The sequence below is a fragment of the Miscanthus floridulus genome, chromosome 8 (assembly GCF_019320115.1).
Source record: "Miscanthus floridulus cultivar M001 chromosome 8, ASM1932011v1, whole genome shotgun sequence".
Taxonomy (NCBI): domain Eukaryota; kingdom Viridiplantae; phylum Streptophyta; class Magnoliopsida; order Poales; family Poaceae; genus Miscanthus; species Miscanthus floridulus.
This window is the reverse complement of record NC_089587.1, coordinates 53660358-53679439: the sequence shown is the minus strand read 5'-3', so window position 1 is coordinate 53679439 and position 19082 is coordinate 53660358. Positions and strand designations below refer to the sequence as shown.

General features: G+C 44.1%; 1 protein-coding gene across 2 annotated transcripts; it reads right to left on the bottom strand.

Moving 5' to 3' along the window:
- Window positions 1-824: 824 nt before the first annotated feature.
- LOC136472075 (transcription factor HBP-1b(c38)-like) lies at window positions 825-9249 on the bottom strand. Of its 2 annotated transcripts, XM_066469801.1 has the most exons (8): window positions 8960-9249; window positions 7957-8030; window positions 2895-3153; window positions 2677-2784; window positions 2518-2577; window positions 2272-2352; window positions 1571-2158; window positions 825-1447 (listed from the first exon to the last, which is right to left on the bottom strand). In XM_066469801.1, the coding sequence occupies exons 2-8, from the start codon at window positions 8007-8009 to the stop codon at window positions 1295-1297; spliced, it is 1302 nt and encodes a 433-aa protein (XP_066325898.1). In that variant the 5' UTR covers window positions 8010-8030; window positions 8960-9249; the 3' UTR covers window positions 825-1294. The 2 variants fall into 2 exon arrangements, with proteins under 2 accessions (XP_066325898.1, XP_066325900.1); XM_066469803.1 differs by lacking the exons at window positions 7957-8030; window positions 8960-9249 and adding an exon at window positions 3252-3727.
- Between the last annotated feature and the right edge of the window lie 9833 nt (window positions 9250-19082).

Genomic DNA, 19082 nt, shown 5'->3' with positions numbered 1-19082 from the left:
GTTTGCACCAAAAAAAAAAAACATTACGATTGTAGCACACTAATACGCTAGTATTAGCAAGACTAGAATAGCAGGGACATTAAGCTTGGGTGTTGGTGCGTTCACACAATAGCTGCACTGCACTGATGCGCTAGGATGCATATGACTTGGATGTGATGGCATATTGATTGACATGTTTCTATCCAATTGTTATGAATATTTGTGTGTTCATTCGAGAGATGGCTGTTGGCTACATCGAGATCCCAGCTAAGCTTTTTCTTGAAGAGTTCATGCAAATGTTGTGACTCAGTCCACCAAGCTTCACTGGTCGTGCTGGCCATGACGGTATGTACGTTGTGTTGATGTTAAAATCGCTCTTGGACCAGCGGATGAGGCTCGCTTCTTGTATCATGAAGCAAATGGGGTTACTATTGTTGAGGCTAAGCAAGCTGCATCACCGATGGTTATCTATGCCTTAGCTACTGTGCGTTAGGTGGAGATTAGAGATGTTAATTTTGCACAAGTGCAGCTCTTATGCCATTAGGTTGTGAACCTGCGCGGTAGTGTGGCAGAAATAGAGAAGCTTTGTGCTGAATTGATAAATGCCATCTATGACAGTGAGAATAAAGCGATGTTTTTGGAACGCCTCGAAGGTTCTACCATTGCACCCGCTGCCTCAACGAGACCATTGCAGCCATGCACATGCACGTCGAAGGTGATAAAAAGCCCCGTACCTGTATAGTGTATTGTAGCCTATTTTCAATACTAGAAATAACTAGTTTGATATGGCATTCGTACCTATTTTATTTTAATGTCAATCTGCCTCTAAACGGACCTTAGGGATAGTAGCCAATAGCCATACAAGCTTGTGTAACTCTAGCATTCCATAGATTGTTCATTGCACATCTTTCACATGATCTGTTTACAGGTTGACCGAGACAAACAACAACTGTGAACAATACAATCCTGTCCTACTCCTACCCAAACAACTTTGTATACTGTATTTACACCTGTAATTTCTTTGATCTGTCAATCAAATCCAAAGCCTAATTCACTGCTGTAGCTGTAACTGTAACTGTAACGGTAACCATTAGAAGATTCAGGTTTCATCCTGAGAGCGAGCAGAACACGCCGGCTTCCCGTACCAGAATACCAGATGCGCAGAGCTGGAAGGAAACCGAGGCACTGACCGCAGCCTTGCTCCGCCGGCCGATCCGGGTGGCAGCCAGAGCCAACCACGCGCGCACGTGCCTGCAACTGCAATGCCGCTTCCTCTTCTCCATCGCCGTCGCCGTCGCGGGGTGTTTCGTTACGCTTACGCCGGCTCCCGCGGGCGCGCCGCCCAGAGCGAGCTGAGCGCGCGCAGCCGCTGGCCGTAGTCCGCGAGCGCGAGCAGGCCCCGCGCCGCCTGCCGCGGCGTCAGGATCTTGTGCATGTTCCGCAGCGTCTGCTGCCGGAGATGGTCCGCCTGTGCCAACAACGTCGATGTCGGTCGGTCAGAAACAAGAAGCCATAGACCGATCGAGCGTGCCAATTCTAAAGATTTGGGTTTCGCTTTGCTGCTCAGTGGAGCAACTGGCTAGTCAGTCACCTTGTCCACGAAGTCGACGAGGTCGGCGAGCTTGCCCACGGCGCTGGCCATCTGCTGCGCCGCGTGCCCGGCGGCAGCGGCGCCGTCCGGCGAGACGTCGACGGTCATGAGGGTCTCGACGAGCGTCTGCTGCAGCTTGTTCATGCCCTGCGACAGCGCGTCCTCCAGCTGCTTTGCCGTGTTCTGCAGCTTGCGCACCTCGGCGGCCTGGAGCTCCAAGAGCGGGTCCAGCTGCGGCGCCAGCACCTTGAGCAGCTCGGAGGGGCGGAACCCGCCGATCCAGAGGAAGAAGCGCTCCGCGGGGGCCCGCCACACGCCAGACAGCACGAAGAAGGCGTCGGACTGCGCCGCGCGCGCCTTGGCCTGGAACAGCGCGCCGTAGTGCGCCAGCCCCGCGTCGACGAGCACGCGCAGCTGCACGTCCGGCGCGTGCGACTGCAGCGCCGCACGCAGCTCCGTCGCCTGCCTGGTCTGCTCCTCCACCCAGTGCGCGTACTCCAGCTCGAACACGGCCACACGCGGGTCCACGGGCGCCGGCGCCGGCGCCGCCGGCGCGACTCCTCCTCCTCCCACGCCGTACGCGCCGTGCTGCAGCAGCAGAGTTCATCAGCAATGGCAGCTGCGGTTAGCTGTCCCGCCTGGATTGTTCCATCGGCGTGGCGATCTATCGGATCGATGCCCTCTCATGGATTATTCCCTACCTGCTGGCGCCTGGCCATGGTGAGCTCCTGCTCCAGCTGCGCCAGCTTCATACGGCTCGTCTCGAGATTCTGGATGTACGCCTGTGCGTGTCGTATCAATGGATGCAACAAAAGCAGCAATCATCAGTGATGAGCTGATTCGACTGATGATTCTACGCAGAGAATAACGTAACAATTGGAAGGAACAAAAAGCAAGAAGATTTGCTTGGCACGCGACGAGTGATCGCTCTTGGCTGAGACGCTGACCTTCTTCCGTAGCCGGCTCTTCCGAGCTGCCTGTCTGTTCTGCGCGAGCCGTCTCTGAATCTAGGCAAAGCAGAGCGAGGGCGAAGATCAGCGGGCGAGGAATTCTTTTCCCTGCGGATAATTCAGCTGGGTCATCATGCATCAGTCGGGCGGTCTCACCTTGTCTCTTGGCCTGGCGTCGTCGTCGTCGTGGCCGACGCTATCCGACGACGGCGGCGGCGCTTCTTCTTCCACCGGCGGCGGGACGTCGTCCTGCTGTGCCTGCAACTGCAACCAACCAAGGCCCCCGCAGTGATGATTATCTGAAGCCATGATGAGACGGAGAATCGTATCGAGCTGAGCTGCAACACCCAGTGGAGGGGCGCTTAGTTAATTACCATGCGTTTTCCGAACTTGACCTCCTCTGCTTCGACGACGTCGAGCGGCGGCGCCGGTGTCGCCAGGGTGACCGTGGGGACGACCGCGGGCAGGGGCAGGGCGTCGGCGTCGGGCCGGAACGGCCCCCCACACACGCCGGACGCCACCGGGTGGCGCTGCCGCTCGTAGATCCCCATGGTCGTGACCCCGCCACCGCCGACGGGACCCAAGGTCACGTACCTGCCAGACACGCCGCTCGTCGCCAGCGGCTGCAGGTGGCTGCAGGAACAACAAGCAAGAGCATGTCAGCTCGCAGCAGCGTGTATCTCCATAGAAAGCAAGCCCGAGCGAGGCCGAGGGGAGGGGATGGTTATTACGCGCGCCGAGGAGACGGGTAGAAGAGGCGGCGAACGCCACGGCACGGACGCCCGGACTGGCTGGCTGGCTACTGGCTACTGGCTAGTGGTCAGTGGTCAGTGGTCACTTACTCACTGGCTACGAGAGCCATGGCATCGGCGGTGAGCTCGCCTCGGCTGGCAGGGACTCGGTGGGGGCTATGGCTGCGCTGGCGTTCAGTGGCATGTAGGAGGAGGACGATGACGCCGAGTTCAAGAGCTGGGTGTACCGTGTATGTCTGTCAGCTTCTCCCTTCCCTCTCTGTCGTCTCGTGTGTCTGTGGCTGGCGATGACTGAATGATGAAGCAAGCAGTGCAGTGAGCCGATCGGACGACGTGGGTGTGGTTGGTCGATGCGTACGTGCTGGGTCTGGCCGTCTGGGTGGCGCTACGGCCGTCCGGCGGGCCTCTCCTTCCTGGTCCGGCGCTCCGGCACACGCCAAGAAGCCAACCTCGGCACGGGGCGGAAACAGAAAGGTGTCGCTACGTACTCGGAGGGACGGCCGGACGGGGACCCCGGGCAAGGTAACCCATCTCGCCGGAGGCTCCCTGTTATCGTGCCATTTTACTTTTACGTCCGGTTCGTTTCGCTGAAGAGACATGCTGAAAAAATAATATTTGCTAATTTGTTGTAAGAGAAAAACATCAGTTATTTACTACTACTATAGTACGTTGCACATGTGCTCGAGACTATAACCTCTTCCTAGGGCACGGTTCAATGCGTGCGCTTGCACAATAAAATAATATACATACTAGATATGAACCTTAGCCAATAATGCAAGGCAGTGGCGGATGTGGGATGCGGGATAAGGGGGGCTAAAACAACAAAGATGTTGATTTGCACGAAGATTTAACGGTGAAATCAAGTTTTTGCTACAGTAATTAGCATTGAAATCAAGAAATTAGGGGGGGTTGGAGCCCCCAGCCCCCCCTTTGGATCCGCCACTGATGCAAGGCAACGTGCGCTGAGTACGCATGTTCATGAATTGGCTGGTATTCTATCCCTTGTCCCTTGTATCATTTTACAACGACACCGGGGTCGCCCTGAAGTGGACAGCCACTGTGGGCGACACCAAGGCGCCACGCCACACGCAGCGTCACCACTGGCGTCAGCGTCACTCGCCAGTGCCAGCCAAACATGAATGGAACGGACCTGCCTGCCACTTGGCCTGCTGGTTGACCATACACGGCATTGGGACCGTGAGGATGAACTTCCCACGCCGCACCGCGTGTTCCCAAACACCCTAAGCCTAGGCCATTTCCAGTGAGATTCCCTGATCTATTTTTTTTTCCTGCAGCAAGAGAAAATGGGGACGGCATACGAGTGCCGTCCAACTAAACTAATTATCATTCAGCATGTTTGCTTGCTCGTAAACGATCGTAAATTTCCAGCCGGGAATAGTGTTTTTCTCTCACACCAAACCAGCCAGCAGTAAATAATCCACGATACGATACGGCCTCCCAAACAGGCTGATCGTCATATATCGTGGAGGAGAGAAAAAGGGGAGGTTTCGTGCGTGATCCTGATGAGTTAGTTGGCGATGATGCATAGGTCACACACAGCTTTTTACGATCTACTCTGGTAGTGCATGAGCACTTGTTTACGCCTTTTTATCTCTCCTTTGCATAGTTGCATCGCATTGGAGAGGAATCATCAGCAGCAGCACTTGACTTGAGCGAGCGGCCACCAGGGAATCTCACTAGCTAGCTGGGGCGGGCCCACGCGTTGGATGTGAGAATCAGGAATCAGGATTCCTTTCTGCAACCAATGGTCTAGCGGTCCTACATGCTCCACTGTTATGCTGTGCAAATAAGGTTCGGGTCCAGTTACTGGGGAAAACTGTTTGGCGATATATCTTGGCATTACCATATGGGATTCTATGTGTCCATGAATTTTTCTATGCTGTAGGAGTATATATAGGTGTTCTGTTCGTTCGGCGTCCGGCATCTTGTTCGTTTGCCCAAAGTTACTGATTCACGACAGTGACATTGTGCACCCCGTTCACTGCTCTTATTTTTCACATTCTAACCCAATTGGTGGAGACGAATAAAAAACGGTTGGACACGGATGTATACCTATAATAAGAGGGTGTTTGGAGTCGCTTTCCCATCAAATGTTTGGACATATGCTTGGACTATTAAATACAGATTAATTACGAAACTAATTGCATAGTTTGCGACTAATTTGCGAGACGAATCTTTTAAACCTAATTAGTCCATGATTTGGCAATGGTTGCTACAGTAAACATATGCTAAAGATGGATTAGTTAGGCTTGAAAAATTCGTCTCGTGGAGTACTGACGGATTATGTAATTTGTTTTTTTATTAGTATCCGAACACCCTATGCAACATCCTCCCAACACACCTCCTAATTTTTAGTAGCCGGATCTAAACACACCCTAAGTGGCGGAGCCACCACCCCGACACCCCGAGCAGTCGGTCCGGCTCGCCGCCGGTGAGATTTGAATGAAAATTTTGTTTATATTAAAGAAGAATAGGATAATTTGCTAGATAAATATTTTTGCACAACAAATCTTATGGCTGTCACTATCAATATACAATATTTCTCGAGTTCAATTTCAGACATGGATAGTACCAGTTATGTCGGCTAATATATGAATGGACATCGACATCATATATATCTGATTTAAATATTTTAAATATGGATAATGTGTCGGGTTCTGAATATCTGGAGTCGAACACGGACAGACCTGAACTTCTCTAAAAAGATTCGATCTCAAATAAGAAAGCGTTCATACCGTCTGCACCCTAGAAATTTTGTTTGGAAACAGGTCTCCCACACAGTTACGTTACTACCAACAGTCCAACCCCCCTTCATAATTGCACAGTTTCACACCCTCTCCCATACTGGATTGTAGGGCGTGGGAGAGATTTGTTTCACCCAAAATTCAGTTTTATTTATTTCCATGCATCCTATTTAGGAGGGAAAAAGGAAAGCACACCATTCTAAAAAATACCATTCAAAAAAAGGAAAACACAAAATCTAGGTGTAGGAAAGAAGATTTTCAATCTGACGCAATATATAGCTAAATAAAAAATAAAACTGAAAACAGAACTGCATGACACCCCAGCTGCTACAAAAGCCGGTCATGTACCCTGACCATAAATAATTCTCATTGATTTAATTATTTAGTGATATACATACATGACGCTATGTCGGTCGAACTTGAAACAAGTACCATATGAAAGAATCCGCTGCATAAAACCCAGAAAACAGTTTTCCATGTAACTGGAAACTTTCCCTCGGTGGGGACAAATCAGGTGGTGTGTGTAGAACCTAATACTCATGGTGTGTACCTGTCTTTTCCTCGCTTGCATTGCATTCAGAATTCGAGAGGCCAACAGGAAATGAAATGAAGCCCCCCCTTGGAATGGAACTTGGAACCTCACTAGTTGGGTGGGGCCCACACAACAAATGCAGAAATCAGGATCCCCTTTGGTGACCAACATCTACCACTATTTAAGAGCAAGCATAATAAATTTTTTTAGATGAGCTTATTTTTACTGAAATGGAGGAGAGAGGAGAAAAGAGTGAAGAAAAACTGATTGCAAGTTTACGACTAGCTTACGCACAAGAGGTAAGAAACTTTGTAAAAGACAAAAAAAATGAGCCATATGTGAGCTAACTACTATATGAGCGGGTTATCAATAAATGGGTTATAAATATCTATACAACTAACAACAAATTGTATTATAAATATTGCTCTTATTGTGGTCAAATACGACTCCAGTCTAGTTTAGGAGAATCATTAGATAATCCCAGTGTCTCGTTTGTCGTATCACATCATCTCCATGGATTTTAAGCTGGAGATGCCATTTACGATTTCGGGGCATCTTGTTCATTTACCAAAGATCCATATTCATGACACGGACATTCGCTGGATCTTTTATTTTCTTTAATAAAGAACAAAAAACCCATATTACTATCCGGCTCTGGCATGGTTCTGAATAGTTTTGTGTTGATTTAATTCACTAACAATTTCAATTGGTCCATTCTACCCCTTCATAATATTACCTACAAAATGAACTCTAAGTTACAATTTTATGAGGGTGATGATAGGAGAAATCGCCATTATGTTGATAGGTTAGACATCTAATGCTAAATTAACTCTAGAGATAAAAAAGTGTACGGACAATAATGAAATGGTTGTTTCATTTCTTTCTTGTTGTTTGCATTTTTTAAAGGAAGCCCCCACTGTACAAAAGAGTGTAGTCAACGTTTCTCTTGGAATCAAGCTTGCCACACAATCGTGTGGCTTTTGACTCTCAATGCAATTTGTATCTATTATGAGGGAAACCTCATTTGCCGAAACAAAATGTCTGGCCAAGTAAGGTGAATCTACATGAGCACACCTGAATAATAAGAAAAAAATATGTCTAATTTACGCAACGCTCACGCTGCACCACAAGACGGGGATTCCAAAGGCAGAGCATAGCCCCAGGCTTTCGGAGTGGTGCACTAGTCCACTTGTCTTCTAAAGAACTAGCTAGTGACACCAGCTTTGATTCCACAATTTAGTGAATTATACCTTGCATTGCATGCTTAAGGTTCCACTTTGTTTGCAGTCTCTCTTATCTCTGTTTTTTTCTTCCCTCCAGTTTGTGTAACAGATGTCATAGTTAGTTCACTAGACCAGGGATGCTGTAGGAAATAGGAAACGGTCACCTGAGTTTGTGGATGTTGAAATGGTCTTGGAGATATCCAGGGTAAAGCTCCATCTCATGCTTCACCTGATCAACCTAATCAAGACAGTTTTAATAGAGACAAAAGTTATGATATGAAACTGGAAACTGTTGACATAAATGTAACTTATGAGAAGATGAACCTCCAACCCAAAGAGAACGTAGTGAACCTATAGCTAGAATAGCATATGTTTACCGATTGTTCAGGGAAGATTATTTACTTTAATCCTAATCTAGCTCATCATAATATTTGTAGTACTGTTTTATATAATATATAGAATGTTATACATTTTTTTATTAGAGGTGGGACTAGATATATGATGAAAGAAGTGCAGAATAAAAAAAGATCCCCTTATTTAGTTATATGACATAAAGAGGAAATTGTTGTGCTTACGTCTGTTATGACCAATCAACAAAGGATTTGTGGAAGTGTGATGAGTGGTGACCAATCAACTAAGGAGATATGCTCTCTTATGATATTTTCTTGAGGAGTTTCGATATGTTCTTATAACAATATACCCTAGCTAAAAGTAAGATATGCTCCTGAAAAAAAGGATTAACGTTTGATCATTCACCATGAGCACTCCACTCTTTCCTGATTGTAGATGGTAGGCACAGAATTTAGTTTGATGGTGGCTAATCTCAAACCAAAGCAATTTTTCGAGGGCAATCCCGACCTTTAGTGGTGGCCTTGTGGACAGATCAAAACTCATTTGCTTTATATAAAAACTAAACTGACGAATTCTGTAGTTCTCTGAATAAATCCTCTGTAGTATGTCATAAAACCCACCTATATATCTAGTCAGTTTCCTGTGGTGTATGAGAATTTTCTACAACCCAGTGTATGCCATGAAAAATGGACATCTCTCAGCAAGCAAAAGCATTCCAGTCCCATTCACTGTACTTGTAACTAACAAATGTGCAAACTGAATAGTGAATAGATCGAACAAGTTGAGAACTAACTGAGAAGTAGTGATCAGTAGTACCTTCTTGTAGGGATGAGCAGGTAAGGTCAGGCAGATACACCAATCAAGCAAGAAGCTCAAGGCAGCTCCCCCTACATGTACGGGGAACTGCTCCGGTACTCCACGAATTAGCGGAGCAGAGCGGACGGGATAGACTCAGGGGCTGGGTTGGACATGCTAAGCCCAACCGTGACCCACCCAGGCAACAAATCAAATAGAAAATAATTAATTTCTTTAATTGGCTCCTTCGAGATTCGTGCTATTTTTAGAAGAGGGAGTACCGGAGCAGTTCTCGTATGTATGTGCTCTAGAATTCGTCTCCAAAGAGCACACCAGCTGCCCACGCATGAGGCCATGCATGTAGAAGTGTTTATAAGGAGCGACGGTGACCCCATTTCCCTTAAAAAGAAGCAGCCAACTTGCATGGCTGCTTTCATTAGCAAATGTTATCACTGGGCCCTCTAGTTAGCTTAGGATGCACTAATCACACTTTCTAGTAAACTAATCAAGTGCATATATGCTGACATGCACACATGGTCGCATCTAATTATCTAGCTAGTGAGAGGTAGTAGAAAAGAAGATCCGGGGCTCATGCGTACCAGAAAGGCAGTAACTTTGAGCTGTAAAAGTTTAATAGAGGGGCATATGCTTTCAAGTGCCTGCAAGTAAAGGAACATTGATTTTACTATTGCCACTTGATAGATGCATACACATGATGAGCATTTCAGTACTTGCCTACTTGGGTTAGGTATGTGTACGAGAGAAGTTTTAGGCTATGGATCGGAGATGTATCTGCACACAAGTGCTGATTATGCAGAAAAGACTTGCATGCAAGATTTAGAAAACATAGTACACTTGCAATGAACACACACATTTTTATCAAAGGTTTAAAGTGCAAACTAAAGTAAAGCTGCTTGTTCCTCTATGAAAACTCTAAAGGGGTTTGCTTAAAGCTAAGAAATCATGCAAACACAGCTTGCAATCACTAATCCTAGGATTATGATTTAGCGATCAGCTAAGGTACAATAGAATTTGAGCTGTAAAGAGTCATGCTGCCATGGAGGCAGACTGTCTCCATACAAGTCCAAAGCTCTGACAAAAGACTCAAACTTGAACAGAGTTCTGTAAATTATTCACACCTTAACTTATTACATGCCTCTCAGTTTATATATGCAATGTTCGACCAAATACCTGGGTTTCGTGCTAGATTGCCATGATCTAAGGTTCATGAAGCATGCTTGCACAAGATTGAGGAGGAAGGAGATTCCCTGCATGATGAAATCAAATTAATAATCATGGAGAGAGTAACTAGATTCATCCACCTACTTATTTGACGCATGATGGAGCAACCCTTTTCTGGACTGTCCCCCAAGAGCCCAAAAGAGGCATCCTTACACGTTTGCACGCACTTTTCCCAGCCTATCAACCATACAATGATGTTGCTTGTCTTCTTCATCCATGCTTCCTTTTTTGGTGGCATTGCATAGTTATCGTTACTCATTAGCAGTGTGGATATATAGTATTGATATTAATTTTATTAATTAATACTATACGAGATCTGTAATCATGCTTCATGCATGAGAGTAACTATGAAATGTTGACTTTACTCGTGTTAAACAGGGTCGTTCATTCTTTGACATTCAAAATTTATTTGTTCGTAAATACACTCCATCTAGTATCATCACTTTCTATTATAGCTAGGAGACTAGAATTAGTTTAATATAGTTAATGATTGCTTGAGCCTTGTGGGTATTTACTATTAGATCGAGATCAGCATAGTAGGGAGATCTAGACTAGTTACATGAATACAACACAATAATTGGATCACAGACCTTGCCTTAGGGAGAGTCCATCTGCCATTGGTGAAGTAGGGATGCGAGCGGGAGGTCGGTGTAGTGGTACGGCGGTGCAACATCCACCTTCAGGTCACCAATGGTACTGGCCAATCACCTAGGTCGTGCCTGGAGTCAGAGAAGAAAGGCAGCGGCCTTTGGATAGTTTCTCATACTTTCCAACATGTAACCAAACTAGGAAATATATATGTAAACCGATCATATCTTGTAACCCTAACCCCCGGACTATATAAGGAGGGGTAGGGACCCCGATCGGATCATTGCAAGCTACATCAACACCCATGTAAACTTGAGCAAACCAGATAAGAGATCCACCTCAAACTGGACATAGGGTACCCCGTAGTATAAACCCTCATGTCATCGTGTGCTACCCTTCTGATTCCTTGTGCGCGATACACTGATCCATATTGTCAGAGCTAATAATTCCGAAAGGCTTGTCAACTGACACCTCCAAGACGAGAAATAATGCTTGTGGGCGTCATCATTGTCAGCCTATTGAGCACGTTGCACTGGGGTGCACACAACTCCCATCCTCCAGATGCAGCCAACCTCAAACTAGATCAATATATGCTTTCGGCCACCTACACGTATTGACTATGCCACATGTGGCCACCACGACTTGACATGCACAGATCCGGCAGCCACCGTGCTAGGGCAAGCCGCTTCCGCCTAGGTCTGAGACATGTCGGGCCTGTTTGGTTCTCTCCTGGGTGGAGCTGCCAGGCCCAAACAGCGCTCACAGTGTCCAATTTCAGTTGCCTGGGGCTAGGATCACATGCCTGGCAGACAGTTGCCTGAGAGGCCACGAACAAAACAGGCCCTCATCGCGGACCAACGGTAGCAGTGCACCGAATGTGCACCGCCACCATGACATCAAAAGTGTGAGAAAAGAAGGAAGAAATGAGTGATTGAGGAGTGGTGAGATAGCCCTAGCACCACTATCCTTGAAACTGTCGGACCTCCGACAGCCCGCTGAAGTGGTGGTGAGGCGTGGGTGGAAGAGAGAAGCGAGGGCCCACGCTAGCGAAGTTTGGTGACAGTCACTCTATTAGAGTACATGGTTAGATTGATCCAGATTCAAACTGATCTACTAATCGAAAAACACGAAAGCATAAAAACCATTGAAGAAAATACGTAAGCAAGAATGATATTGAGGCATGATGTTTTTTAACGAGGTTTAGCAATGTGCCAGTTGAAGTATAAATGAATTACTCACCTCTCCCCGTTAAGCTTTTGAATTTAATTAGTCGGTGCATGCAACTCAATAGGATATTAAAGCCAATGGTCTTGAGTTCGAATCCTGACTATCGTAGTTTAATAAAATATAACTATATGTGTATCGTAACTCCTAGTACAACTTAAGTTAGACGTAACAAAACTGCATACATATTCAACCATATCTAACAACTATGGTGGACCCCTCGCATTTTCCTTTTGCTCTTGTTAAGAAAAATCTTGTCGCTTTGTCTCGATTAGGATCAAAAGTGTCATGCAACGAGAGACAACTATGCAAGATAAGTAGATAGCATAAATGCTCTAATGTCTAATCAAGAAAAAAGAGGGCAATAAGGAGTATTAGTTAAACGTTTTTAGGTCTTAGGATAATGCTTGATATCATGTTGCAAGGGTATTGCAAGATAAGTAGATAACATACATGCTCTAATGTCTAATCAAGAAAAAAGAGGGCAATAAGGAGTATTAGTTAAACGTTTTTAGGTCTTAGGATAATGCTGGATATTATGTTGCAAGGGTATATAGTGATTGATGAGACGATGACCAGATGCGGCATAAACCCATGGCTATTGGTTACTTGGCTCATGGGTGACGATTCAGATCAATTCCCTGTGCTCCATGAGAAGGTGCTGCGGCGAATGGAATCTGCCTATTGGCTGCTCCATGGGATGATTCCTGGTATGCTCAAGACTCAAGAGGACACCTTGTATAGATGACATCTTCCCAAGTGGCCAATTGGCATGTCTCTTTTCAATTATTATTTGTGTTATCATATTCGAGGCATGTTCGTCTAAAGCTGTGAATTACATGTAAATTTTCTGGTAGTTTCATAGCAAACAAAAATGTCCTATCTTAATATTACAAATTAAAGGCCCCTATGCTAATCCACATGAGGCATGTTAGGAAAAAAATCCTATGAATTCCCATAATAATTACTCCTCCATCCCAAATTATAAGTCATTTTAACTTTTTTGGAGAGTTAAAATATCTCAAGTTTGACCAAATTTATATAATAAAATAGTAACATTTATGATACCAAATAAGCATCATTAGATTCTTCATTAATTATATTTTAATAGTATACCTATTTGATATCATAAATCTTTGTAATTTTCTCTATAATTTTGATCAAACTTAAGATGCTTTGACTCTTCAAAAAACTTAGAATGACTTATAATTTGGAATGGAGGAAGTATAAACATCTGGCAGAGAATAATCTTGGTATAATATCATATAGAGTAATTGGTAGATTTATCACAGACGAATAGAGATTGTAGAATATCTACATAGCTATTGTGTTATGAAATGAATAAAGAGATATAGACAGAGAATAAAGATAAGAATTTTAATTAGTTGTGTACTGAATCTATCCACGAAACTATTGTTATGTACTAACATATGCTATTTTAGATCATGCTGGAGCATGAGTTGACGGGCTAGTGTTCCTAATTTTAAAGGCTAGCAAAGATGGTAATAATATCGTATTTGAGTTCTTACTTGGGCAAATACTACGTTTAGCACTAAACTAAAAATCATTATACTGTGAAATTAATTGTTCTAATTATCCAGAAACAACACGATCGACACGTAGTCATGCTATATATAATACTTTATCCTAAGAGGCATCAGAGAATTCAAGAGAGACACGCAGGTTTTGGATATAGCTTCATCAGTGCCGTGCATGTGCATATATAATACTTTATCCTTTGCAAAAGTTCTGGCTTTGTTCGTTGAGAATAATGATCCTTATCAGTTATTACGGAGAAGACATTTCGTGCACTAACTACTCAATCTACTTCTATAAATAAGGCCAGACTTTTGACTGTTCAAGAAGAGTGACAACATTTGTTTACCATCATCCACGAATCAAATCAACCGGGCTATGTTTTGTTAATGGAATGGTAAGAATAATAAGATTATTTTATATGCCATCGACAATGTTGCAAATGTGTACTGCACCCGCTAAGATGCCAAGATCTAAGTTTTTCTGACACATGAATGACTGTCAATGAAACGAGCATTGACTCGATGCTGGCCAGCGATCATCACTGTACACTATATCGCACTATGACAGTCTGGAGAGCACTCTATCAGTCTACGAGAAACAGGCCTGACTTCACCTTGTGATATTTCATAGCAACCTTCTGCCAGTACCTGGGATAGATCATGTAAGTTCACTTGGTTTCTACAGCATTGTAATTTGATCGATTCTAGCAAAAAATGGTTGTTTTTAGGCTAACTTATTAGACACGTTTCTGAAACGCCGTACATAAAATGAATCACAGACTATATTAAAGTGAACATGTTGCATGATGGAGACCGTGGCAATAGAAATATTCGCCAAGCATGGATGGTCGTCGTTTAAGAGGCTTAGTGTTTAGTCAATCATCCTTTTGTTTGGTTTCTTTTTTTTAGAGTAAAAAAACAGCATGAGGCTGCAACTGTATTAATAAGGATTATTGTCAGATACTGGAATGAACTTCTTTTTTCTAAAAACAAAAGGTGTATTTGGATCGATCAGCTGGAAGTCCAAAACCAACAACTCCAATCTTCTCTGCAAATGAAGATCATGTAAGTTCACTTGAGATTGCAAAGAAATCTCAAACAGTGCATGCTCTCCTGCAGAGCCACGTAGGGCAATACTTTTCTCCCACTCAAAAGGCAATAATTTGGCTAAAGAAAAGAGAGCCAAGAAATGCAGCAGCCACTGTCGATATGCATCTATCTCACTGCAGCTACTGTTTCTAATGATGAACCAAGTAAGACTAATCTCTGGCATATGCGTCTTGGGCATATGAGTGAACTTGGTATGGCAGAATTGATTAAAAGAGACCTGCTGGATGGCTGTATTGTGGGTAAGATGAAGTTCTGTGAACATTGTATTTTTATTAAGCACAAGAGGGTAAAATTCAATGCATCTGTTCATATCACCAAATGTATACTTGATTATGTACATGCTGATTTGTGGGAGCCGTCTCGTAAGCCCTCTTATGGTGGTGCTCGTGACATGCTTACAATTATTGATGATTACTCTAGAAAAGTGTGGCCTTATTTTCTAAAAATAAAGATGATACTTTTGCTGCTTTTAAAGAGTGGAAAGTTATGATAGAAAGGCAAACTGAAAGAAGGTAAAATTGCTTCGTACTAACAATAGCGGTGAATTCTGTTCGGATGCTTTTAATGATTACTGCAGGGAAGAAGGCATTGTCAGGCACCACACCATCCTATACACTCCTTAGCAGAATGGTGTGGCTGAGCGCATGAACCGAACCGTCATCTCGAGGGCTCGTTGCATGCTATCCAATGCTCGTATGAACAGGCGTTTTTGGGCTGAGGCTGCTAACACCGCCTATTACTTGATCAACCGGTCACCTTCTATCCCACTTAATAAGAAAACTCTCATTGAGTTATGGTCTAGTATGCCTACTGATTATTCACAGTTGAGAGTTTTCGGTTGCACTGCTTATGCTCATGTTGATAATGAAAAGCTAGAACCTAGAGCCATTAAGTGTCTGTTTCTTGGTTATGGTTCTGGAGTTAAAGGATATAAGTTATGGAATTCTGAAACTAAAAAGACTTTCATAAGCAGGAGCGTTATTTTCAATGAATCTGTTATGTTTAATGATAGCTTGTCTACAGATGTTTCTCCAGTTGGTTCTGATGAGGAGCATCAACATGTTAGCGTGCAGGTGGAGCACGTAGATGATCAGGAAACTAAAATTGTTGATAACAATGTTCATGATATTGTTCAGCACTCACCTCCTGCTTTGCAGCCTCAAAATTAGTCTATTGTAGATCGCAGAACAAAGAGAAATTGTGGATATGATTCATTATGCTTTTAGTTGTGCTGAATAGGTAGAGAACATTCATGAGCCGGCTACGTACACTGAAGCTGTTGTTTCTGGTGACCGTGAGAAGTGGATTTCCACTATGCAAGAGGAGATGCAGTCACTTGAGAAAAATGGCACATGGGATGTTATGCGCTTGCCTAAACAAAAGAAGGTTGTTCGTTGCAAATGGATCTTCAAGAGAAAGGAGGGTTTATCTCCCAGTGAGCCTCCAAGATTTAAGGCAAGGTTAGTAGCAAAAGGTTTCAGTCAGATTCCTGGTGTTGATTATAATGTTGTGTTCTCTCCAGTTGTAAAGCATAGTTCAATTCGTATATTTTTCGGTATTGTTGCTATGCGAGATCTTGAGCTTGAGCAGTTAGATGTAAAGACCGCGTCTCTACATGGAGAGCTCGAGGAGGGGATATACATGGACCAGCCAGAAGGGTTCATAGTACCTAGTAAGTAGGATCATGTTTGCAAATTAAAGAGGTCCTTATATGATTTGAAACAGTCTCCTCGTTAATGGTATAAAAGGTTTGATTCTTTTATGATGTCATATGGTTTTAAGAGGTCTAAATTTAATAGTTGTGTGTACATTAAATTTGTTGATGGATCACCTATATACTTGCTGTTATATGTTGATGATATGTTGATTGTTGCCAAGAGCAAAAAAGAAATCACTACATTGAAGAAACTGTTGAGTAGTGAGTTTGAGATGAAGGATCTTGGTGCTGCTAAGAAAATTCTAGGTATGGAAATTACAAGAGACAGAAATTCTGGTTTGTTATTTCTTAGTCAGCAAAGTTACATTAAAAAAGTTCTTCATCATTTCAACATGCATGATGCAAAGTCTATTAGTACTTCTATTGCTCCTCATTTTAAATTATTAGCTTTACAATGTGCTAGTTCGGATGAGGATTTTGAGTACATGTCAAGAGTTCCATATTCTAGTGCCGTTGGTTCTTTGATGTATGCCATGGTTTGCTCTCATCCTGATTTATCATATGCTATGAGTTTGGTTAGTAGATACATGGCTAATCCTGGTAAAGAACATTGGAAGGTTGTTCAGTGGATTTTCAGGTTCCTTCGTGGCACAACAAATGCTTGTTTGAAGTTTGGCAAGACTGATAAGGGACTCACTGGCTACGTGGATTCAGATTTTGCTGCCGATATGGATAAGATGAGATCTCTCACAGGTTATGTGTTCATTATTGGTGGTTGTGCTGTGAGTTGGAGGGCAACATTGCAGCCCGTTGTTGCCCTGTCTACTACTGAAGCAGAATACATGACTGTTGCTGAAGCATGTAAAGAATCAGTTTGGTTGAAAGGTTTATTTGCTGAGCTTTGTGAAGACAATTCTTGCATTAATTTGTTTTATGACAGTCAAAGTGCTATATGTCTCACTAAAGATCAGATGTTCCATGAGAGAACGAAGCACATTGATGTCAAATATCATTATGTTCGCGATGTTGCCGCACAAGGTAAGATGAAGGTATGCAAGATAAGCACACATGATAATTCTGCTGATATGTTGACAAAGCCAGTTCCTGTTGCTAAGTTTGAGGTTTGCTCAAGCTTAGTTGGTATAACTGTTTAGCCCAAGAGGCTATTTGGCACCGGAAGAATTTCTTTGTTGTTTCAGGATGAAGGTTCGTTTTATGCTACAAGAAAGAATTTGTCTCAAGGTGGAGTTTGTTGAGTTGTGATCTAAATTCAGTTATGTACAAGATAAATACTAACTTCTGCCGGAGCGCGTCTGCTTGAAAGAGTAGTGGCTTCTTTCATAAAGTAAACTCCTAATATTGCATCTGAATTACTCACCTTTGCTCTTATCAAAGATAGTTTCAAATAACCCTTAAATTTGTATTTAAATTACGCATCTTTGCAAGATAATTCAACATAACTCACTAAATTTGCATCTTCTATTGAAAGATAATTCAACATAGCTCCCTAAATTCCTATCTAAATAATCCACCTCCACCATTATAAAATTAATATAAATACCCCTTATAAATTACCCACCGTTGTCATTATTACGGATCGTCGCCTATTAGGATTTTTCCATCTCTATATATACTTCATGTAAGCCGTCGTCTTGGGATAAGAAAAGTTATAAATCCCCGACGTTTGTAACCTCATCCGATATAGTGAAGATTTGGTGGCTGGTGCCCGTGGTTTTTTCCTGTCTTCTTTGGAAGGGTTTTCCACGTTAAAATCTCGTGTCACCTGTGTTTGATCTACTGTTCTTCGTCGTTTATATTGTCTATCATTTCTAACACTTCCGTGGACAGGGAATATACTGCTTGCCACTTTGTGCATTGTGCCACACACAAATGGAGGAGGGACCAACACAAAGGCACATTGCTTTCAGTAGCTAGCTAGGAGCCTAAGGTTTTGAATAATATATAACTGAATAACACTGACAGCTGATTTGCCGGCCTGAAGTTCTGGAGAATATATATGTAACTGAACTACACTGATAACTCATTTTCTTGGCCTAAAGTTCTGGAGGAATATGTAACCGAATTACACGGATAACTGATTTGTCGGCATAAAGTTATGAATTACATTACATCCGTCCCAAAAAACTTAGGAGAATTTTGCTCACGGACATTGCACAAACGTCTAATATGCTGTTGGACGCCGTCAACATCGAAATTTGCTGGCGGACATTACAAATTTCTAGTTCTTTGTCCAAAGACACCGTACCGATTATTTTATACATTTTTCAGTTTTGGAGAGAGAGAATGTGGGGGAAATGTCTAAACTGTCATCGTCTTCAACCTCTGGCACCTCCTTCCCCGAGCTCTTCATCACGCCGTCCCGAGTCTGACTGTGCGCCGCCGCCACCATGTCCAACGCCGCGCCGCGCCCTCATCCCCGGTGAGGCCGCGTGCCCCTGGCCAGGTCCCTGTCCCCCGGTCGCGCCCTCGCGCCCCTGTCCCCGCCGTCCGCCATGGTCGCACCCCGTCCCCGGCTGCCGCATACCCCCGACCATGTCCCCGTCCCTGGCCGTGCCCCCATCCCCCTCAAGAAGAGAAGACCGGTCGCCGCCGGAGTCACGCTATCCCTGCAGGAGAAGGCGGGCCTGGGTCTCCGACCGACGAGGACCGCGTCGAGCTTTTTCGAGCTCCGACGTTGGCCGCGGCGAGGCAGAAGGCGAGCGCACGACTGATGCCGTCCGAAAGAGCCTCACCGCATCCACCTACGCCTGCACCGCCGGATCTG